The 23036-nt window shown below is 49.6% G+C and overlaps 10 protein-coding genes across 10 annotated transcripts; 5 read left to right on the forward strand and 5 right to left on the reverse strand.

The window, feature by feature from the left end:
- Nucleotides 1-239: 239 nt before the first annotated feature.
- On the reverse strand, nt 240-4173 carry N7506_003513 (hybrid sensor histidine kinase/response regulator; the record flags this gene model as incomplete). Its single annotated transcript, XM_056952808.1, has 3 exons — nt 240-481; nt 540-4057; nt 4109-4173. 3 exons carry the CDS (start codon nt 4171-4173, stop codon nt 240-242), a joined length of 3825 nt encoding a protein of 1274 aa, XP_056814500.1.
- A 410-nt stretch (nt 4174-4583) lies between these two features.
- Nucleotides 4584-6214, reverse strand: N7506_003514 (putative MFS transporter; the record flags this gene model as incomplete). Its single annotated transcript, XM_056952809.1, has 4 exons — nt 4584-4935; nt 4992-5636; nt 5686-5947; nt 6010-6214. The coding sequence occupies 4 exons, from the start codon at nt 6212-6214 to the stop codon at nt 4584-4586; spliced, it is 1464 nt and encodes a 487-aa protein (XP_056814501.1).
- Nucleotides 6215-6799: 585 nt separating this feature from the next.
- On the reverse strand, nt 6800-8934 carry N7506_003515 (amino acid transporter; the record flags this gene model as incomplete). Its single annotated transcript, XM_056952810.1, has 8 exons — nt 6800-7013; nt 7073-7325; nt 7381-7517; nt 7583-7851; nt 7906-8092; nt 8156-8231; nt 8285-8620; nt 8676-8934. 8 exons carry the CDS (start codon nt 8932-8934, stop codon nt 6800-6802), a joined length of 1731 nt encoding a protein of 576 aa, XP_056814502.1.
- A 1292-nt stretch (nt 8935-10226) lies between these two features.
- Nucleotides 10227-10760, reverse strand: N7506_003516 (putative DRAP deaminase; the record flags this gene model as incomplete). The annotated part of the gene is made up of 1 exon (XM_056952811.1): nt 10227-10760. The coding sequence occupies one exon, from the start codon at nt 10758-10760 to the stop codon at nt 10227-10229; it is 534 nt and encodes a 177-aa protein (XP_056814503.1).
- A 616-nt stretch (nt 10761-11376) lies between these two features.
- On the reverse strand, nt 11377-12246 carry aspf1 (major allergen and cytotoxin AspF1; the record flags this gene model as incomplete). Its single annotated transcript, XM_056952812.1, has 3 exons — nt 11377-11519; nt 11731-12097; nt 12166-12246. 3 exons carry the CDS (start codon nt 12244-12246, stop codon nt 11377-11379), a joined length of 591 nt encoding a protein of 196 aa, XP_056814504.1.
- An 892-nt stretch (nt 12247-13138) lies between these two features.
- Nucleotides 13139-14317, forward strand: N7506_003518 (DUF3632 domain-containing protein; the record flags this gene model as incomplete). Its single annotated transcript, XM_056952813.1, has 3 exons — nt 13139-13477; nt 13538-13601; nt 13659-14317. 3 exons carry the CDS (start codon nt 13139-13141, stop codon nt 14315-14317), a joined length of 1062 nt encoding a protein of 353 aa, XP_056814505.1.
- A 556-nt stretch (nt 14318-14873) lies between these two features.
- N7506_003519 (uncharacterized protein) lies at nt 14874-15911 on the forward strand (the record flags this gene model as incomplete). Its single annotated transcript, XM_056952814.1, has 1 exon — nt 14874-15911. The coding sequence occupies one exon, from the start codon at nt 14874-14876 to the stop codon at nt 15909-15911; it is 1038 nt and encodes a 345-aa protein (XP_056814506.1).
- A 696-nt stretch (nt 15912-16607) lies between these two features.
- Nucleotides 16608-17418, forward strand: N7506_003520 (uncharacterized protein; the record flags this gene model as incomplete). Its single annotated transcript, XM_056952815.1, has 2 exons — nt 16608-17047; nt 17100-17418. The coding sequence occupies 2 exons, from the start codon at nt 16608-16610 to the stop codon at nt 17416-17418; spliced, it is 759 nt and encodes a 252-aa protein (XP_056814507.1).
- A 1542-nt stretch (nt 17419-18960) lies between these two features.
- N7506_003521 (CRAL-TRIO domain-containing protein) lies at nt 18961-20593 on the forward strand (the record flags this gene model as incomplete). Its single annotated transcript, XM_056952816.1, has 4 exons — nt 18961-19716; nt 19769-19810; nt 19875-19974; nt 20061-20593. The coding sequence occupies 4 exons, from the start codon at nt 18961-18963 to the stop codon at nt 20591-20593; spliced, it is 1431 nt and encodes a 476-aa protein (XP_056814508.1).
- Nucleotides 20594-21264: 671 nt separating this feature from the next.
- On the forward strand, nt 21265-23010 carry N7506_003522 (uncharacterized protein; the record flags this gene model as incomplete). The annotated part of the gene is made up of 1 exon (XM_056952817.1): nt 21265-23010. One exon carries the CDS (start codon nt 21265-21267, stop codon nt 23008-23010), a length of 1746 nt encoding a protein of 581 aa, XP_056814509.1.
- Between the last annotated feature and the right edge of the window lie 26 nt (nt 23011-23036).

Genomic DNA, 23036 nt, shown 5'->3' on the forward strand with positions numbered 1-23036 from the left:
TCCTTTGAGTCCTCCCAATGTCGTCGCAATGTTAGAGCTCTAGAGGTACTCTGGTCTATCCATATTTTAAGGCCTGTATACATTTCTTGGGAGTGTGAGTGCCATTTTGACCCGGAGGTGCAAAACATGGCCTCATGAGGCATGCTAAAGCATTTTGGGATTTCAAGTCTCAAAAGTTCGTCAAAAAAAAGATGGTCATGTCATGTGGGCTCGTAAATCAAATTCTAATCATACATAAATCATTCTCTCATTTTTTTGAGAATTGCCTGCAGATCAGGTCGTTTCACAGGCTTGATCAAGAAAGTGTCTATGCCTGATCCAAAGGCCTCCTTTTGGGCATTTGCACTGTCAAGACCAGTCAATGCAGCAATGACGAGGCGAGGAGCTTCTTGGTCTATGCCTTTCTCGGCGCGATACTCTCTCTCGGCTCGTCGAATTTGCCTCGAGGCTTCGAAGCCGTCCATTACAGGCATTGAGATGTCTGCTGTCATCAGTATGCTGTGAAAAAAGGCAGAGGTGGTCTCGCCATATGTACTTACCAATAATGACAACTTTGATTTTGTCGGGATGAGCTTTATAAACCTCCACAGCCTCTGCTCCGTTCATAGCTGTCATGTAAGGATAGTCATCCTTTTTGGCATATGCAGAAAGCATTTGGAGATTAAGTTGGTTGTCATCAACAAGTAAAGCATGTAGCTCTGGAGTCTCTGTGCTTGGACTGGGCTTGGGAGATGGTTCTGGGGTAACCTGCTTTTCTCGTGGACTGGCCGCTGGGGTTCGTTCGCTCGAACCTTCGCTGCAACTACGATTGGGACTTCCCATAGTATCTGCTGTTGGTCGCTTGCTTATTTTCATTCGATCAGTCGGCGGGTCACTGGGGCCAAGATCCACGGGCAGATGGGACGATTCGGGCATTTCAACCCAATGAGTCGGTTTCTCAACGCTTGGGCGACCTTCTCGGTCGTTGGTTTGGCGCTGAATGCAAATATTCAGTGCGCGGGCCAACTTCCGCGGTCCGCATGGTTGACTAATGAATTCAAAGTATGTTTCCTCGCTTCGGTTTTTAGCAGAGACAAACAGCCTGTGAGCTTCCTCGGGTGATTGGCAGATAACCACAATAGGCGAGGAGTGCCCTTCCTTATTCAAAAGGTGCGGGCTCATCCCGAATAGATTTCTGCCCTCGGTGTTTTCATCGTCCAATTCCGTCTGCACCGCCAAGTAGAAGTCATAATTTTGAGTTTTACCTTTCTCTGGTGAGACATTTCTCGATTGAAGGCCAAACCAATGATGACACAAGCGTTCCAGTGAGGAGTAAAGAGATGTATCGCGGTGAGACTGCAGCGATGAACCAAACCCGAGGAAACCGATGGTCTTGTCTTGGGTATAACTCTGAAGGGAGCTGAACATGGCGATCGAGGATGAGGTCTCCGATGGCTCGGGAGCCCGAGTCAGCGGTGTGCGTATTGTAAGGGCGGTTCCAACATTCTTGGTGGACTCGATTTCGATTGAGCCACCAAGGAAACCAACAGCCTGTCTGACGATACTTAGTCCTAAACCGCTTCCAGAAGCAAGAGGATTTTCTTGCGAGAACGGGGTGAATAGGCCATCTTGGAGGAACTCTGGCCCAATTCCCTTGCCAGTATCCTTGACGGTCAATGTAACTTCGAACTCGTTATCCCTTTGTCCATGCAATTCTTTGGAACCACTAGGGTCACGCGGTGCAAAACTTAGCCCGAGATAGATGTATCCAGACGATGTGTACTTCAGTGCATTGCCAAACACATTCATCAAAATTCTTCGCCAGGCACCAGCGTGTGTGCAGAAATCCCATTCTGTGTCTGGTTGGATGTCGAAGATGATGGTTACTTGGCTTGCACGGGGACCAACAGGGTCGGATTCAGTAGTAGGGCCCGCCCATCGAGACGAAGAATCATTCAGGGCCGGTGGCGGAGCTTGTGGATTCGCATAAAAGCTGTATCCAGCGAAGACGCACTCTGCCACTTCCTCAAGCACGGAATCCAGTTGAACGTGCTCGTATGACAAAGACTCATTGATTTCTTTGGATTGGCCTTGATTTGAACGTTTCGAGTTACTCGCGGTGCCGCTTTCTTTTCTGAATCTTTTGCGGTTTGTCGGCGCTCTGTTTTGATATTTGTCGATGAATGTAAGATCGAGGAGGTTGTTGATTGTATCCAAAAGAGTCCGACCGCAAGATTCAATCGTGTGGACCATGCCATGCTGTAACGCATTCATGGCCGTGTCACTCAAGATATCTGCCGTTCCAAGAATGCCGTGCAATGGATTGCGCAGCTCATGCGTGATGCTGCTAACCAAGTTCGTCTTCGCCTTCTCGGCTATCTCCACATCAACACGGCGAACCTCGGCCATGATGCTGTTGGTAAAGGCAGAAACAAAAATTGTCTCCTTCTCAAAGGTGAAAACATGCTCCGGGTTGCGAGTCCAAACCAATGCTCCGGCAAACCACCTCTTCTTGTCGGAGTCCCAGATCGGCAACAACAGGATGTTTCTGGCCTCGGAGAAAATCTTTATCAAACTATCGGCGTCTTGCCGGAAGGTTGGTTTGCGCCGTTTCTTGCTTGCTGGGCGTCGTTCCTCGGCCTGTGATTCCGCCATGTGTTCGTGTAGTTCCTGCTCAGACTGTTGCCGCGAGCTATCGCTGTCCTCGGACACAGAGCCGTTTGCATTATAGGTGAAGATTTTGCCACGAGGATAACGCTTGAGTAAAGAGCTAAAAAGTGGCTCGGGCACAACCACAGCTCGGCCTGCTCTGGTTTCATCATCAATGCTCGATACTCTTGAGCTCGAGAATCCCAAGCACTCGGAGACAAGAGTATCGTCCGATTCCGCACTTGAATCATATCGCCTGTGCGACCCCGCAGAGTCTGTACTCTCATCGCTACTTGATCCAGCATCTTTCGAAATGGGGCCGGAGACCCTACGACGGTTCTTATTGACGAGGCTACCAAAGCGTTGGCTATTGGCATCCAGGAACATCACACCTTCCGCCCCGAGTGATTCTCGAATCAGGTTTGCGGCGCGCGAGAAAATCTGCTTGGTACTGGTCGCCATGCTGTTATCCTGAAGACTTTCGCCCGCAAGCACACTTCGCACGGAAACGGAATTTCCGTTTTGCGTAGTCTGCACTTTGGGATTTTCTGTGCTTTTCTTCCCTTGCGCCCTGGGGGTGGATGATCTCGATCTCGATTGGGATCTAGATTTCGTAGGTGGATGACGGAATGCGAGGGTTTTCTCAAACTGATACTTGCGTTCCTGCTGTATGTTCTGCTGCTCGATGTTCAACTGTCCCTCTCTCGTCTCGCCGGATTGCTCTGAAGCAGCGTATTGTGCATGGGCTTCGCGCCAAGAGTCGCGCAAAGTAGTCCTACCTTCAACGAAACTTCCCAGTCCCACAATCATGCGCTCAGCCTGCCGGTTTTGCTGGGTATCATGCTCCAACGACAGATGCTCCATCACTGTCGCGGCCATATCCTTCATGAATTGCAGATGGTTCAGGTCCAGATTCGTCGCTCGCGGTTTACTATCCATCACGCTGTAGGCTCCGATCGTGTAACCTCGGGGGCTGATGATTGGCACTGCGGCGTAGAAGCGCGCATTTTGAAATACCTTGAGGCGTTTCGGGGAGTTGAAGTGTTCATTTTCTAGGATGTCGGGAACAATCAGAGTATCCTCCCCGACAACCTCGTCGGCCTTGTTATATTTCGCTGATGGTAGTCGCTCCACGCGGTGACAGAAGCCTCTCTCCTTGGGCAGGACACAGCATCCTAAAATTAACCGATCGTTGGTATCTCGAATGCCGCCGCCGGTGAGACTCAAGGTCGGGGTCGCTTCCGCGATGACGTGTTGGTGGGTGCGATCGAATAAAGAGATCAAGCCGCGCTCGGTTCCCAGGCGGATGGCCCCTAGCTGGGCAAACGCCGTCAGGGCCGAGTCCTGGGACGGTTGGGGATGGAAAGTGTTCTCGCTGGCGTTGTCGAAAGGGGCATAATGTGTTGCGGCATGCTGGCGCGGGATGTACCTGCGACTGGGTCAACGATGTCCGCCAAGTGGGGCGAAGGAAGTGCCATACTGGTAGAATTCCCGTTCTTGCGCCAGTCTGTACGTTGGCTCGGACGGGTCTTCAGTGTCTGACATCGTTGTAGATGTCAAATGCAATGAAGAAGAAGAGTGCAAAAATCGAAGAGAAGAAAGGTGTGTTCCATTACAATCCTGTTTTTCGAATCCTCAATGGCGACAAGGAACTGACCAATCAGGGCGAAGTACCCGTTGAGGAAGCAGCCCATCGATGCCCCCAGCGGGCGGTGGCTGATGATGTCATCTGGTTTACCCTAAATCAGCCACATCGTCGATGCGGCTTGGAATATTCTGGTGGAGACCGGTGGATTTACATCCAGGCAGAAAATACATAGTAAGATCCTCAAATGCTCATCATAGCACCCAGTTCAGCCTCTTACGCTCCCAGAAAATCAGAAAATCCCCTGAATATTAATGCACAATCTTGATTTCTCTTATTATATACATGGGTTCGAGAAACAAGATGGAGTTTAATAGAACCATCTGAAGTCATCACTGGCTGGTCCATCATTGAGGAGCTCGGTCGGCACATCCCTTGCATTCATTTTGACGCCTTGCAGTCGATCTCGTCGTCGGTTATCTGCCATCATCCAGAGCCCGACACAGAGGGTCAAGACGATACCGCAGCCACCGAACGAAGCGGTGGTGATCAACGCAGGAAGATATTCAGGTGAATCCTGTGTGCGGAAGATGTTGGAGCTGACAACACCCATCAAGTTGGCCATGGGGACCGCAATACTGGTCAACACTACTCGGCGACCTTCGTTGGCGGTGTTGTTGTTATACCAAGCGTCCAACAGAACTGATGGTGCAGAGGTACCCCTGTGACAAATGGTTAGTGTTGTTTCAGAAACATTATCTTTTCGATGCAAACTCACCATGTCATCAAAAACGAGGCAAAGTACGCCACTCCAAGATCATTTTCAACATCGATGGTGGCGTAAATGATAAAACCAATGAAGGTAAACAAGAAGCCAGCTGCGATGAACGGGAATCGCCATTTCGTATAGTCACTGCCGAAGGCCAGGATAAGAAGGACCACAGCACCCGAGATGTTGGGGGCAACAGTGTAGAGATTAGTCTTGACCGTGCTGTAGCCCAGACGCTGGATGATGACTGGCAGAAAGAGCTGCACCGATTGCAAAGGCACACCGAGACAGATCTGGATGGCCAGAATCGCCCAACTCATCCAGTGCTTGAATACCCGGAAGGCATCACGAATGTCGAGCTTCTCATTCACCACGGAAGAACTGTCAATCTGCAACCGCAGATAGGCCAGTTCTTTCTCTGCGGGGGTCAAGAAAGTCGCCTCGGAAGCGGATTTAGGCAAGTACCAGAGAGCAAACAAAGCGAAGAGGACGGTGCCACAGCCTTCAATCAGAAAGAGATAGCGCCACGGAGCCAAAGGTCCTGATTCAATGCGGAAGATGCCGAAGGCTAACAAGCCCGAGAAAGCAGATGCGATAGTTTGGGCGGCGTAGAAGATAGCGAGGCGGCGAGCCAGCTCGCCACGACGATAGAAGCTATTTATCAAGTTAGTTTGACCTCGAGGATCAGAATGGTGGAACGTACGTCGTTTGGTAGTAAATCACCAATGGGAAGAATGCGCTCTCTGCCATTCCCAAGAACCAGCGAATCGCGAAGAGACCGCTGAAGTTGAACGCGGCAACCACGAGGATGGTGCAAATGCCGAATCCAAGCATCATACAAGGAAGAACGAGGTTGGGACCGTACTTCTTTCCCAGAAGGCCCAGGAAAGGCGCAGTCAAGACATAAGGTACGAAGAAGATGCTCAAAAGTAAGTTGTACTGATTGCCTTTTAGGCCGAGTGTTTCTAATTTGACGAAACAGGTTAATGGCGCTCCTGTCACGGCAACGACAAGAGATTGCACTCACCAACAAGTCCAGCAGTTTTAGCATTTCCTAGATTTGATTTATCCAGGCTGTTGAAAAGATACATAATTGCCAACACAGGGAGAAGGCGAAGGTCAAACTTCCATACTAAGGCACGCTCGGCTTCGGGGTCGATGTCCACGCTTGCAATAGTCACAGGAAGGTCTTGCTTCTCGGGCAAAGGCCCGGTCTCGACTTCTTTGGACATTTTCGGCTCGAGTATGTTACCGACTTGTTCTTTTTCCTTCTCGAACCCTACGGCGGCCCCATTTCTATATGAGAGTTCTTCATACCCCGTATACTCCCCATGGTCCAAACGACTGAACCTCGTGACAAAAGATAAAAGATAGCATTCTCTTGGCGTGGCTTGACAGATAAGAGACAGGCCAATTATAACCCTCAACGACCGCGGCTCGGGGTAATTATGGGTCGATTGGGTGGAGCTTGGCCGAGCCCGTTGCCTATCTGAAATCGGCATATCTTAAGTTCAGAATAAAGATTATGAGTACCGTTGACACAGACACGGAAGAATGTTTTCCCCAGAGGCGACGGGGTACTAAATCTGGGGATTTGTCCCTGGATCGGGTCAGTCCGGAGTAATTTGACGAAGATAACGGTCGCGATGTGTGGCACACCCACACATGTTGCTACTAATTATCGTCTTGGCCCCTGGTTCAGATTTAAAGTCGAGTGGATCGTTCCTTTTATCATTCTAAGCACTTTATTATTGACAAAATGTAATATCTGTAGCAAATGTACTCCGTAAAAATGCCCCTTACTGGGTAAGAAGGCTTTAGAGTGTGCCACTATAGCCGATTCGCCGATGGAGCCGACCTGTGGCGTCGTGTGCTTCATCCCATTGCGCCACATCGCTCTTCGGAACTCTGGTAAGTTGATGAGTAACAGTTCCATCATCGAGCTCGACAAGAGCCTTCCGGTGCTCATATCCTTTCCAACGAGGGATCAAGCAAATCCAGAAATAGTAGTAAATACCACACGCAACCAATCTTTCTTGGGGTTAGCTCGAAACGTCGGATAATGCAATCGCTCAAGATAAATCACTTACAGTCCAATGCTCACCACCAGATATGTGCCATACCAAAAGCTGACGTCTCCGCCATTTGCGCCGGTTGATGGTGGGTACCAAGGCGCAATCAACATATACACGTTGGTGAGGAGCGCAAAGGCAATCGCGATATTCCATGCTCGGTATTCCGGCCTTGGCAAGCCAAGTCTTGCGCGTTTTCTGCGAATTATCAAAAGACCGATGACGAGTAAAAAGTTGAAGATATTGCCAGGATAGACCGCAAGATCGACAACTGCAATAATTTCATGTTAGACCCGACTCGCTTCCGTTTCGATCAAAGTACTTACTAAAGTTGAAGGCGTCACCAGCTGGAGGCGCGATGATCATTATCACAGTGATTGTCCATTGTACGATGTACGGCCCAAGCGGGGTTCCAAATGGCTTTGTGGAAGTCCAAAACTTAGGATAGGGGAGAACGCCTTCTCTGTAAGAAATTGTCAGTTTCTTAGCTATGTGCGCGTAGATAATTTGGCTGGACCCAAAACTTACCTTCCTGTCTCACGAAGCATGCGTGAATAGTTGATCATGACAACCATCAAATTGCCGAACGCGGCCGCACAGATGAGTACATTCAACCCACGCGCGACTTGGTTAGAGCCAAACACCTTCTCGAAGAAAATGGCTGCTGCAATTTGCTTTGATGCGAGGATTTCTTCCCGCGATGCTGCTGAAAAATATGCGACATTAACAAGGATGTAGAGTATTGTCACGCTCAGAAGCGAGATTGGCGCGCTCCATCGGAGTGTTTTAACGGGATTCTGCGTGAGTCAGTCAGTCGAGTCCTCTCAAGGAACAGTCATGGTACGAATTACTTTGATTTCATTTACAACACTGAACGCATTGGTATAACCGGCATAGGAAAATACAAGCTTGACCATTGCGTTGGTAGCGCCATAGGCTGTTGCGCCTGATGTACCTTCCCACGGATCGCGCCAATTGACTTTGGGGTCCACGACCCTTGTATGGCCACCGAGTACGACCAGTCCCGCGATTGAAATTCTGTATGGAAGTTTTGTTAGTGGGAAGCGATGCGACGGAAACTTTCCGTTTTTGGAGACGTACAAGAGCAATGTCAAAACCTTCACGAAGCCGAAGAAAACAACAAGTCGCATCGACCATTTTGTGTTAACACTCACAGCTTGTGTTCTCATTAGTACTCAGACTTTCTTTCCACACCTCATGGGTGCTCACCGATAAATGCAACTGTGTAGGCTGCCACTGCAACACCCTTTAGCTGCCAATTTGTGTATGACAGCCCACCAATTCCGAATATATACTCCGCCAGTACCACAGCATTACTGCTTCCGAAAGAGAAAACCACATGCTTTGCGGCAAATATTGTCGGGAAGAAATATTTGGGGAATGGAAATGCCTGTTCGAGGTATACGACCTCGGCCCCGGATCGACTGGGGAAGTAAGAGGTGAACTCCAGGTAGAGTGCAAGGGTGCTCTCTGAAAGAAGGTATCCGATAAACCAGTAGACCATAGTGAGTCCAACCGAGCCGACTCCCTCAAGAATTGAGGCGGCTTTTCAACAATGTCAGTAAACTGCAAAACCGAGGCTGTAACTCGACCGACTCACGTGTTGAAAAGATACCAGTTCCAATCATCTGGTTAATATTCAAGCACAAACTGGTCCAAAAGCTCACTGAATATCCAAGCGGAGAATTCGTTTCTACGGGGGCACCGGCTGCATCTTGGTAGGTGACGGCAGTGGAATTGATGCCCTCGGCTGCCGTGAAAGTAAGGCCACCGTCCTTAATAATGCGGTCTTCAGAGACCACGACTTGACTAGTTTCAACACCGCCATTCTTTTCGTGATCATGTTCCAGCGACATCATGTGCTGGGGTATAACAATGGGCGTTCTTCAAAATTATGACCACCATGTAAGCTTCGGATTTTGATTTTGAGAAAAGCTTCGAATCAATTGAACCTTATTCTTCTTGCCCATCTTTATAAATGCATCCAGGTGGATCGGAGGATTTTGACCGGTGTTCAAGCCGAAGAGGTTGTTCTAGCACGTCATAAGCAAGGAGCATTGCCAAACTCGGTGATTTGATGGCCAATGTATTGCCCTGCACATCGGCAAATTTATTTAAATCGTGAGGATCTTGATTGACATGAGCAATTATGCAAACAATGATTACGCATTGCCATGGTCCACTTCAAGGGATTGATTGGGAGCTTCATGTTCATGGCTTGACGGGGATGGCCAAAACGCTGCAGCTCAGATTCGCCATCAAGCCGATGATTGCATCTTTTCGGAATCACCCGCATTGGAAGCGACCAACGAACTAAGCTTTTGGACTATGAACTGGCATCCCAAGTGCTTATTTCGGTAAACTCCAAGCATGTAAATAAACGAAGCTTTCCACGAAGCTTTGGGTGGCATGGAATGAGGCGTACCGTGGTGTAATCACCAATAGAATAACCGACAACTGCGAGAGCTAACCTTGAGTCCGATCGGCTGGATTTGGCCCCATTGAGTCTGTATGTAGCACGGCATTGCGGGGTTGGATTTGCATCTCTAGAGAGTGGACTCAATAAGTATCAAGATATCCAGGCTCACGGGAAAAGCACAAATGGAAATCACTCCATTTCATATCCCAGTTCTCAAGTCACCACCTGGGAAACAGCTTGAAGATGCTGACAGGACCAAGGTTTGACCTTGGCCTAAATCAACACATTTATATAACAATGTTCGATTCCTGGTGTTAGCAATCACAGAGTCGCGCGTCGTATCGTGTGCTCCGACGCTACACGTGGAAACTTCTCAAGGTCCACTGGCGGAAAAAGCTCTTTTGAAATAAGTCGATTTCTCCTTCATGTATATGACAAAGATAATACCATCCGACAAGACAGTGCTGAGGTCCGACAAAGAATTTACAAGTCATCGAAACCCGACTTGACCAGTAGTCCACCTGTTCGCGGTGTGTCGACTCACCGATGAGGTGACACAGAACCCATTCCCGGGGAAATAGCAGCTCGCACATTGCTCGGATATGCAGGCGAGTATGTATCGTGGCAGAGCCCTGAAATAGCCTTTCCGAAATTAGAAACGCGTGACCGGACGGCCCGCTCGGGTGTTCCCGCACTCCCAACTCTTTTTCTCGGCTGAATTGATCACTGTCTTCAGTGCCCTGACGTTGATACCTTGGTGATCCTATCACGCCAATGTTCGACGGGGAACACGACCTTAATGCCGTTTGCCTCCAGTCTCTCCTGTCCGTCGTTGTCCGTGATGAACGTTCCTGGCTCTTTGATTCCCACGTAGACATTCCTTATAGCGCTTTTGAGTCTCAATATCCTGGTCACGCAGGTCATTTTGCCACTCAGTCTCTCGTTGCATGGTTCCATCGTTGTATACAGCGCCGTGTTGGCCGGGAGGACTTCGTGGATGCGTTCCTCTGGGAGGTTGTGCTCGTCGGCGATCTTGATAAAACAACAGTGCTCTGCATGCGTGGTGCCTGGGTCTCCCTTGTAGTCCTGTGGATATTCCAGTGAGAATCCTGTCGATAGGACCTCGCCGCTATCGGCATCGACGAGTATAGCTCCGACGCAGAATTTGTTGGCAGCTGGCGGTGACTTTTGCGCCTGAATGAGAGCGAACTCCATGAAAGCCTCGTGGTCCCCGACTGGGAAGACCGGATTGGCCAGCGAACCCATGATGAATGACTCCTTCGAATGTAACACAATGCGCGAATCCTTCCTGTGGGCCAAATCAACAGAGCGCCATCAAGGAATGGCAGAGCAGGTGCAGGTCGAAAGGGGAGGGGGGGGTATGGGATCCTTGAGTGCGTAGTGTTTGAGAAAGAATGCACCTTGGTCTTTCCAAGCTAGTGGGCTCATCAAAAAGCGCTTAAAACAGCAAGTTGATTGGTTGGTTGGAGGTTTGCGTCGGAGCCTTTTGAGCTGCCTGGTTTGTCAGGCTCCTGGCAGACCTCGGGATGGGGAGACAGCTACGTCCTTCTTGCTGTCTTTTTCATTAATAGAAATTCGATTGTAATTCTACGGTCAAATGTAAGGAAGAGCAGGAAAACAAGCAAAACTAGAACGACACTATGGCCATTAGCTACTGACTGCCGTATACAGGTCTTGAAGAGCAGTTTTAGAAATACAAATACGCAGCCGCACCTGGACAGGCCGGGCGGGTGTTTCCGCAATCATAACTCATTGTTTCAGCTAACTCGATCACAGTCTTCAGGGCTCCATTATTCATTACTTGGTGATCTTGTCACCTCAAAGTTCAACAGGGGGTATGACCTCGTTCGGGAATGGGGTATTAGGGAATTGGTCTCTCGCGGAGCGTCATCGGTATTCTTTGCTGGTGTTTGGTCGCTCGCCGCATTTTCTGCGTCCATGTGTGTTCTTTCTCCCCGTAAAAATCGCGGACTTCCGACAAGAAATAGCTGACGTCCGTCTTGTCTGCGAGGTATTGGTTAGTCCTCCACTCCTCAAATGGAAACTCTATCGATTGGGCCTTGCCTTGGGGATGTTTCAGGTCAAACAATCGTGTATGACTACCTGTCTCTTCTCCATCTCTCTCTTCTTCCTTCCTTCCCTTTCCCTTTCCCATGATATCTCTCATTCGGAGAGGCTTCTTCCTCCTGATCGAAGATCGGATCCTGTGCTGCACGGTGGAAATTCCCAGCATTGGTTCTTCCATTCTTGCCATCGTGCGCTATCACTCCTTTAAACGTCTTATTCTGGTTGGTGATAGCCCGAAAAGGGCCCGGGTTGGGCTTTGGGCGTTCGTCAAAGTCATAATTCGAACCGTCTGACATCACGGGGTACTCGCGGTATGAAGTGGTGGAGCTGTTTGAGCCGGTATCAAAGAGGCGTTCGTTCTTTTCACCTTGCCGTATGTTCTTGAATCTGTGGGGGTAGCCTGACTTTGTGGCATCGTTGGGCCCGGGGGCGTTCTCCAGCTGTTCCTGTACAGTGTCCTGAGAGATCTTGTTTTTCTCTCTGGACAGGACGCTGTTATTGGTGTGCCAGAAAGTCTTTGCATCGGGGTCATGGTTAGCAAATTGGGTTTCTCAGTGATTCAATGATTGGCATGAACTCATACCTGGCCAGGTTTGGCTGCCGCCTTTTGAGCTGCGGTCTTCTTAGACCTCTCGGCCTTATTGGTGGTTCCTGGTTTCCGCATCGTAGCTGCCTGTGGGGCTGCAAGTAGGCGCAATATCAGGGAGACAGGCAAACGCGAATGGCTTCCCAAATGATGAGAGAGATGAGAATGGGATGCTAGCAAACTCAGCGCAGTGAGCACTTAGGATAATTTCCAAGGTTGGTAACCGCGTGTCTACCATCACAGTTGTCTTGAGGAAAATGATGTTGCATGCACAACCTGGGAAGGTGGGAGATGAATAGTGCACACTCGGTGTATTCTCTCTCTCCCCACTCTCCCCTTCCTCACTCTCACCATCGACTTCTCACTTTATCACTCTTACTCTCACTTTCAGTCTCCCTCTCCCTATCTCTTCCCCGCTCTCCCTCCCTTTCCCTCTCTTTCCGTATCTTTTATTGTCTCATCTAAGAGTTTATCAGTGCCTAAATGTGGGATACATGGGGCATTACCCGATGGCTGATAGTACGTTGGTCCTTGGTCTGCTCTACAAAATGATGCTGGCCGGGGCTATGGGTCGAAACAAGAATCATAGCAAAATAGAAAAGAAAGCATTAGGGTTCTGGGGCGTAACCGCACGCGTGGATTAATGATTTTTCAAATACATCCACAGCCCTCAAGTAGACAGACTGCTTGGGGCGAAGGAATCAGAGTAGATGTGACAAAAATCTATAAAAAAGAAACATGGATAAAAGGGTCTGGGGAAGTAAGCGCGCGCGTTGATCAACCTCGTGGCCGGCCCCGGGGCAATGTTAAAATTAGGTAAGCCGCTTTGCGGGCCCCAGGCACCCCCTCCAGTGCCCCCAGCTCAGCTAAAGTCTACGATGGACAACCCTCTCTTCAAACTTCATTCCTTTTTTCTTCTCTCATTCTTCTTCTTCATCATCTTCACTTTCTTCGTTTCGCAGTCTCCATCATGGCCTCATCTCTTCATCTACACCTTCCATCTCTTGATGATGATGACCCATGGATCATTGAGCAGAAATATTTCGCGATCATCAACGACTGCTTGCAGCCAGATAGCCAGCTTTCAGCTGCTGAAGCTGCTGCTGGGATCAACGAGCTCACTCCGATGAATCGAGAAGCAAAGGGCGAGAAGGCAGAGGAACCGACAAGCTTCCTCTTGGAGTTCTGGGGTACAATCAGCAAGCTTGCAAGGCAAATTCCTCATGACCATCCCTCACAGGATAAGATGATTGAGATCCTGAAAGAGCTGCAAGCCTTGCCTGTTGTGAAAGTCCCCATCAGCGAAGGGGTATTTTCTTCCACCTTGCGATGGTGCATCACAAGACTGACATGTTGTTCATCAATATAGGGATTCTTACTTTTCTGGTCTGAGATGCCATACTTGACTGAGGATTGGACTGAGTATGATATCGGTAATTGCCACCATCAACGCAGCTTTGTTTTCAGCTGGACTAATCTCAACTGAACAGGCCCTAATGCCCGAGATCATCCCTCTAAATTTGGGAAATGGATAAATCGTCAGGCATTTGCCGCCCGTCTCCTGCAAGCTGGCTTGGCAGACTTGTTTTTTTTGCCAACCTGGTGCTTCATGGATGCACTGGAAGAGGAGCCATCTCCACGACAGGAGTATTTTGAATGTCAACTCCGCGCCGCCGTCCAGTGGATTGAGTATTCCAGAGATATCCTCTTTCACTCCCTTGACAATTTGCCCAACTTTCGCACTCTGAGACCCGGCTCACTCTATGCCGGTAAGGGGGGTTTGTCTCGTGAAAGGTGGGACTCTTGGGAAGCGAGACTCCGTGTTTTGGCGGAAACTGGGACGCTTACAGAGGAAACCGCGTTGATTTGTCGCAAGGCTGCACAGCAGATGGCCGAAATGGCTGCAACCGCCGATGTCAGTGATGAGGCGGCGCCAGCTGAAACGGCAACAGCGGAGGCACCACCAGCGGAGGTACTTGTGGACACGGCGACTGCGGAGGCAATCGTGGAAGCGGCAAATGCGGAGGCAGATGTGGAAGCGGCAACTACGGACGCGGCAACTGCGGAGGAAACTGCGGGGTCGACAACAACTGAGAGTCCCAATGAGTGCGTTGGAAAGGGGGAGAAGCTCGATACAATCGATGCCTAGAGGAAATTGGTCATGTACACACCAATTTGGGCGAAATGTTTCACGAAAGCACAGAACTGCGTGCAAAAACTCGGAATACACTCCTCCAGACATGGGCAGACTTCAATTTTTAATCAATTTCCCAGGACAACACTGCGACTCATCGAACTCATTCCTTTCATGATGCTTGCTTCATGATTCTTTCTTTATCGTTTAGCAACTCTATCTAATACAAATCGAAACATCCTCCAGTTTCAGGACCATCCGAAAGCTTGTGACGTATGAATTTAAACAGCTGAATGGACGCATTGCTCTACAGCGCGCTGCTACGGGACGTTATTCGCCATGTAGTAATGAATCCACTGTATCGTGAACACATGCACCTATGAAGATCCTCCATCGCCAATCGCACATCAAGCCGTTAATTGGCCATCCGCTTGTAGCCATGTTCTCGAGGGCTCGATCGCACTATGACTAATGACGCAGGCGGTTCCTTGACCTGTGCCTCGTTCCTCCCTCGACCCCTCACTCCATTTATTCTGCTTTTTGCTACCATCTTCACAGTGTTCTAAAATAGATGTCGCCTTCCACCAGTGCCGGCATATTCCAGACACACGAACTTATAGAGAATCATAGCATCTTGATCCGAGATGAAATATACGGAGAGGAACTGGTCCATGAGCCAGTTCTCGTAGAGCTTCTCCAAAGCCCGGAAGTGCAGCGACTGCAAGGCATTTCTCAACATGGAGTCACTGGATTCTTAGGCCTGACACCGCGAGTCACGCGACTCGAACATTCGGTCGGCGCATTTATACTGGTCCGAAGAGTCGGTGCCACTATCGAAGAACAAGTCGCTGCGCTTCTCCATGACATCTCTCATACGACCCTCAGTCACGTCATGGATTACGCCCTCTCAAAGCCTGGGGAAGGAAGTTATCATGAAGTGCACAAGACACGTTACCTTGCGACGACGCGGCTACCGGAGATCCTCGCCAGACACGGAATCAGTCAGAGCGTTTTCGAAGAAGAATTGTTCCCTCTGGTGGAGATGCCAGCGCCTCAATTGTGTGCCGATCGCCTCGATTACGCTTTACGCGACACAGTCAGCTTCAACGAGCTTTCCATAGAAGACGCCAGAAAGGTTGTCAGCTCACTGAAGGCATTTCCCAGTGCTACAGCGACCGGCCGTCTACTGGTTCTGGATGATCCTCATGTAGCGCTGATTCTTTCTCGCGCATACATCAATGCCGACAAAGAGGTCTGGTCAAGTCCGGCCCACATCGACATATATCAGCGGACGGGCCAGGTAATAGGCGAATTGGTACAAGCAGGGTCTGTGGATGATATGGTGTTGTGGCAAGTGTCCGACGATGAATTTTGGACCTTGCTACGTCAGGCAGCGAATCCTGAGCAGCTTTGTGCTATCAATAGATTGGAAGAGGAAAGGGTTCCAAAAGACATTGGACTCCAACTGCCACATTGCGCTAAAATTCGCACTCTCGATCCAGATATCTGGCAAGGTGGAGAAACGCAACCTTTACCATTATCAACAATAATGCCGACGTGGGGGAAAGAACGAGAGCAGTATATTCTCAGTCGTACTCAAAATCGATAATGACTCTTGTAGAGCACCAGTACGGCTCGAAAACATAGTGACTAGCACGGTGCAAGCCACCTAGGCATGAATCTGGACCTTTCTATTCGATCAATACTCTCGCTTTACTCGAGCATTTGACTTCTCCAATTCACAATGGATCTCTTTATTCCGCTATTGGCGAAGTATACACTCGCAATTTCCAAGGACCATAGAAATTCCCACATGTGGGGCTGAGGTCCCGCCGAGATCGCCGTCAAGCTCCCGCCAAGGTCCACGGACATAGACAAAGCCAAACGTGAAACAGATCAGTCCTTTCGGTTTTCTTGTTTGGTCATGTACTTAATTATAGCTCCAAGGTCTTCTTTGAACGGACCTGAGGGTGCAACACAAAAGGCTTTCAGCCATGAAACTCGTCCCTTAATTTTCAACTCGACCCGTACCTATACACACCACTTTGTTCCAACCTTTCCAAGGTTCCAGTCAGCCAAGTTCTGTAACAACAAAGACTCGGTATCTTTGGTGTCTATTCTTGCTTCCATAGGCTTCGGGCTTTTTTCAATGGCTTATAAACCAAGATTAGCTTGCATCATCGACTTACATTTAAGATTGAATCATTCCCTGTGCGTATAGTTTATCTAAAGTGTATATCACGCTCAATCCAGCTGCCATCCTATTCAGATCGAGTACCTAGGTACTTCCCTCTAAAATTTCAATATGGCCGGTGTTGTCAGCAATCAAGCTTGGGTTCACAACCCCCCATTGGAGCGCATACCGGTTGCTATATTGAACCGCATAGTTTCTGAGTGTCATCTGGATATCCTGAATCATGGCCCGGGGGCCAACCACGCCATTCTTCGGCTGATGTTCCGGCACCCGCAAGCAGTAGCATCTCAGCATGCACCTGCTGGGACAACAGGTGTGAAGGTCGATCTGGCAGTCAATGGCCGAATAGTACCGGGCCCAATTGCAAGTGAGCTTGCTGTTAAGACTTTCACCTATATAGGTCCGAATATACACGCTTCTCACTCTGCCGAGATACTTGTTGTGGGTGAAAAGAGAGTCAACGACTTTCTAAAGGTGCTAGAAAGTGCTAAATTGCTTCCCTGTTCGTTTGATTATGTCCTCCCCGATGCCGTCGGGTGCAGAGATTTTATGTAGGTTCTCTTGGTTTCTCTTCCTTTGGGCGTCAACTGACAATATCAATAGATCACAGTACATATTTCAGCTCGAAATGGCCAAGGTTTTGAGAATACCTGCTCTCTCAGATCTCTACAAATGCTTCAATTTCCGTTACCCAGCACCGGGAGTTTCGGGAAAGGTCGCGAGTCCGGTACCCAGGGCCCTGTTTGGAAATGCCGCTTTTGTGCACATTGCAGTCCCGGGAGTGTTATACGTGCCGGCCCCTGGCCCGGCTCCTCCTGCTGCCCTGGCTCCTGCTCCTGCCCCCGCTCCTCCTCCTCCGGCTCCTGTGAAGAAGGTTCCTGGGAAGAAGGGAGCGGGGAAAGGAAAGAAAAAGGGGCCATGATGGGTGAAATATGTATAGTCCTCACAACGGTTTTCACAGCAACATGTGTGTTTTGTACGAACTCTACTGTCGGGCCCAATACCTTGGCCCATCATCCCCTTTTGGAACAACTCGTTATCATTGAATGTATTTAGATTTTTGGCCTCAGTTTTTGATTTCCCCATAATACGACAACTGAAAAGAAAACAAAATAGAGAGAGAAGAACCAGATCAATACTGCATGTACTCACAGATAAGGACTTCCAAAGTTTCGAGTCTCCAGCCGCACTAATGAGGACCCAGTAAGGAGCACCGAGTAAACGAGCCTTGGAACCGCACACCTGGGCCGTTAATACTCCGTATCTGGTGCTCCGTACTCCATATTGCGCCCGTTACTTTATTTTAGTCACGAGGGACACCTCCAAGAGCACCAGCTCCGGCTGAAACACGATCCCTATTTTTGGCTGTAATGAAGAAGGCAGCTAGCGTATCAATCTGCCCAATAGTTGTACTTATACGAAGTAAACCCGACGCGAACTGGGAAACAAAGACAAAGAGCCAATAAGAACGAGTCCATTCTAAGATAGCCCCACTGGGGCACCGGCTTTGACCCAATTTTCGGGTTTTCCCAGTTTTCACAAGATGTGATCGTCCTGAGGTGTGAAGCCTAGGCAGTTTTGGTTTCTAGTCTTTCCCCATGTGCGCGGCGGATCGTCGTCTCTGAGGGCTGTCTGGCATTTTACCGAGCGCATGACGCCACCTGGAGGAAATCTACCAGTTAAATGTGCGAGTGAGAATCTAAAACCGTTGTTCTGGATCAAACTTGGGGTAAAGGAAATGATCGGCGTGGTCGGGGTCTGGGGACGCATTCCCCACTAAAGCAGGGGCACTGAACATCTTCAATTCAGGGGGGGAGGTATTGGCAACAACAGAATTAGTTGGACATATTGAATAATTAGTTGAGGAGGTCTCGAGTCTCGGGTTTCAAGTCTTATCGAGTGTCGAGTTTCCCAACACCAGAATTTGTACGGAGTACGGAGTATTCCGCGGAGAGTGCCAATTTCGCGATTCTGTCCCTCAATTGCAGCTCGTAATGACGTGGGGGCTCTCCACCAGATTCAATTTTCGATTTGTGCGCACGCTTGCTGCAACCTGCATGCATTATCACATTGCGCGACCGGCGTCCCGAGGTTGTTTTTCGCATTTTGCCAATCTTCAATCTGGCTTATTTGTCTCAGTGATGGCTTTGATCGCGAAAGACAGGAACGATAGATCGGCACTGGGAAAACAGGACCGCATTGGCCCCATCCCCCAAGATATTATGGGGACCGAGGCAGAGTCCGGGGGATGCGATGAGGGGTTTCATGTGGATTTCGACGATCATTGGCCGACTAGGCCACATTTATATCGTGTACCTTGCTAGTTCCTCAAAGCGAGAGAAATTCACTATTTGTACTCAATTCTGTCGCATTCCTTTCCAGACACAGAATCGCCAGCTTTTCAACCCTTCACTTTCGAAGATCCCTTGGTCTCTTACAGCTCCTCACACTTTACCATTTCACCATGGCTGCCGACGGACCCAAGCCCGGTTTCTTGGGTAATCTCAACAAAGACCAGGAGGCCAAACTGCAAAAGCTCTGGGCTGTCCTCCTCAAAGCAGGCGAAACAACCCTCAGTAACGAGCCAACAGGCGCCGCAGAGCAGAATGTCACACCAACCCAACCGCAAAGACGATCCTCCCTCCTCGGCCGCACACAAAGCAACGTCTCGGAACCCATCCCGGTCGCCAATACACCCTACCAGCAAAACATCATGAAATACCTCACCGCGATGGGCGCCGACGCCCCCGAGCTAAAGGCAATCCAGAAAGCGCTCTCTGAAATAACCCCCACGGAGCTCCGGACCGGAGTCCTCGATACTTTAAAGCACGACCACCCCGACGCAATGATGCTACGATTCCTCCGCGCTCGTAAATGGGATGTGCCCAAGGCCTTTGCCATGATGATGGAAGCGATCGTGTGGCGAGTAAAGGAAATGCGCGTGGACGATGATGTGATGTCGAAGGGCGAGCTGCATGCTCTCAAGCAGACGAAGAATAAATCGAGCACGAGTGACCAGAAAGCTGGGGCGGACTTTTTGTCTCAGATGCGGATGGGAAAGAGCTATGTGCATGGCGTTGATCGGGTCGGTCGTCCGATTGTCGTTGTACGAGTGCGCTTGCACAAGCCCGGTGCTCAGACTGAAGAGTCCTTGGAGCGATACATTGTTCATGTTATTGAGTCGGTGCGATTGACTCTGGTGTCGCCCGTCGAGACTGCAGTGAGTTATCGGAAATTTGGCGCTTTGTTGAATCATAACTGATGGCAAATAGGCGGTTCTATTTGATATGACTGGCTTCGGGTTGTCGAACATGGTGAGTTTAACTGCATCGGGCCTTGCGTCGGACCTCATCGGCTAATTGACAATCTCCAATTTAGGAATACCCGCCTGTTAAATTCATCCTTAAGTGCTTCGAGGCCAATTACCCAGAATCACTAGGCATCATGCTTATCCACAATGCCCCGTGGGTCTTCTCAGGTGGGTTCTGACCCCTTTCACGAACGGCGGTGCAGCCTGTGGGGTGCACCTTACCCACTTTCAACCTGCTAACATTCCAATCTCAGGAATCTGGCGACTGATCCGAGGCTGGATGGACCCCGAAATTGCCGCCAAGGTCCAATTCACCAACAGCGTTTCCGACCTAGAGAAATTTATCCCCAAAGATCAAATCGTGAAGGAAATGGGCGGTGCTGAAGATTGGTCATACCAGTACATTGAGCCGACCGAAGATGAAAACTCTAGAATGGAAGATACGACAACCCGAGATGCTCTCAAAGCAGAACGATCGAACATCGGCGAGGAGTTCCTAGGAGCCACATCTGCATGGATCGATGCGACGAAATCCAAGGACACATCTAAGATTCAGTCCAGTGAGAGCGAGAGAGACTATTTGGTTGAGCGACTACGGGTCAATCACTGGAAGCTCGATCCCTATGTTCGCGCTCGTCTCTGCTTGGACCGGATGAATGTGATTCAGGATGGGGGCAAGATTGATTTTTATCCCAAAGATGTTCCTGTAAGTGACGATGTTATCAAGACATCTAAGGCGGAACATTTGGAGAAGGTTAACGGCGCAGTCGCTCAGCCCGTCTCATAAGTAGAAAGGAACTCAGGGGGGTTTGGGTTTTTAAGATATCCGGTTTATCATAGGTTTTGAATATATCCATTTCAAATTTCAGGGCTCTCTAGGGCTGCCATTTGCCATCTGTTCGAAGTAGATTGTACCTGCGTCAGCACATGTGAGTTTTTGTACCGAGTATTAACATTTGCAGTCTGAGAGTCTGCCCTTTCAATGCAGGTACCTGTGTTTTTGCTAGTAGCAGCGGGAAAAGTTTTATCCCGGCTATGTTTCTCCGGGCCCGAGTGCCTATTTGGGACGCCAAGCCTCGCTACCCGAGCCTTAAAATCTTAAATCCGAATATCAAAGCTTTGGATGAGGTTGGAAGTGGACTAGTAAAAGCAAGTTCAGGGCAACGCGTGGTTACGAAGATGCTCCACTCTCCCCCTTCTTTTAATTTCTTGAGAATTTCTTCACAATCAGATGTGGGGTGATCCGGGAGTACGGAGTACCACCCGTCTCAAGGAAGGAGACCTGCAACGAGGTGACTGCGGTCTATGGAAGCCAATGTCGATCATTTCTCTTAGAAGATGGTCCTACGTATGATGCCCCGGTGGTATTTCTATGCGTCCTGCCCTGTCTTCTATCCCCCTTCTTCATCCTCTCCATTCCATCTCCACTCGGAACATTTGAAGTGACTTTGCGAAGAGATGAAGTTCCAATCCCTCACTCTCGGAGCGGGTCTTGTGGGGGCAGCATATGCAAGCACCCTCAAAGACGTTTGCACTACCACCCACGCCAAATCCGCTTTGCCCAAGAGTGGCTTTGTGAATGGTATCTCTATTAAGTCAACGACTATCACCGCATCCCCCGTATACAACGCTTCTGTATCGGGGCAGGTCTTCTTTCCCGACGCCACATTCGACTATTGCAATGTCACTTTCGCGTACTCCCACACAGGCCGCGATGACCAAGTTCAGCTAGAGCTCTGGCTGCCATCGCCCGATAAATTCCAGAACCGTTGGCTGTCAACTGGTGGAGGAGGCTACGCGATCAATTCAGGCTCGAACTCTCTTCCCGGAGGAATCATTTACGGCGCCGCCGCCGGTATCACTGATGGCGGATTTGGTGGATTCGATGCACAGTTGGATGAGGTGTTCCTTCTTGCCAACGGCACCATCAACCGCGATGCCCTGTACATGTTCGGCTACGAAGCCCATCACGAGTTGACCTTGATTGGCAAGGCATTCACCAAGAACTTCTTCGGAACACAAGACAAGCTCTATGCCTATTACCAAGGATGCTCCGAAGGTGGCCGCGAAGGCTGGAGTCAGGTCCAACGCTACGCAGATGAATGGGATGGTGCTGTTATTGGCGCTCCCGCTATGCGATACGGCCAGCAGCAGCCTAATCACCTGTATCCCGACATCGTCGAGCATACAATGGGCTACTACCCGCCTCCTTGTGAGCTAGAGAAGATCATGAACATGACAATCTCCAGCTGTGACAAGCTTGATGGTCGTGTAGACGGAGTCGTCTCACGAACAGATTTGTGCAAGTTACACTTTAACTTGAACACTACTATTGGAGCTTCTTACCACTGCGCTGCCTCGTCGTCTACCAGAAATCTGAAGAAGCGCGCCTTTATCTCGAGCAGCACTCCTGAACAAAGTGGAAAGGTCACTGCCAAGGGTGTCGCTATCGCCAGCAAGATGCTAGAGGGTCTGCACACCCTCGACGGAAAGCGTGCTTATGTCTGGTACCAACCTTCTGCATCATTCGATGATGCCGCAACCCAATACAATAGCGAGACTAAAAAATGGGAGCTGGACATCACCTCCTTCGGTGGCGAATGGGTCAAGCGTTTCTTGGAATTGGAGGATGTCGATAACATGTCCACTCTGCAAAATGTGACTTACGACACATTGGTTGACTGGATGAAATTGGGTCAGGCTCGCTACGAAGACGTTTTGCAAACCACCATGCCTGATCTGACCCCCTTCCACTCCGCCGGCGGCAAGGTTCTGCACTTCCACGGCGAGTCCGATAACAGCATCCCGCCTGGATCTTCCGTCCACTACCAGGATTCAGTCCGCAAGACCATGTACCCTGAGATGTCTTACAAGGACGGTAACCGCGCTCTCGCTGATTGGTACCGTCTGTATTTGATTCCCGGCGCTGCGCATTGCAACACGAACTCATACCAGCCCAATGGTCCTTTCCCCCAGACAACGCTGGAAACATTGATTCAATGGGTTGAGAGCGATGTTGTTCCCCAGAGACTAAATGCAACTGTTCTTCAGGGTGACCGCGAGGGCGAGAAGCAAGAGATTTGCACCTGGCCGCTGCGTCCTCTGTGGAAGAACAACGGAACCATCATGGATTGTGTCTACCACCAGGCTTCCATTGATACCTGGACATACAACTTTGATGCTTACAAGCTTCCTCTCTATTAGAGGATCAGGGGTGTAGTATTCTCGGC

This window comes from Penicillium brevicompactum (genome assembly GCF_028827555.1).
Source record: "Penicillium brevicompactum strain IBT 35665 chromosome Unknown utg000002l_segment0_segment0, whole genome shotgun sequence".
Lineage (NCBI taxonomy): Eukaryota > Fungi > Ascomycota > Eurotiomycetes > Eurotiales > Aspergillaceae > Penicillium > Penicillium brevicompactum.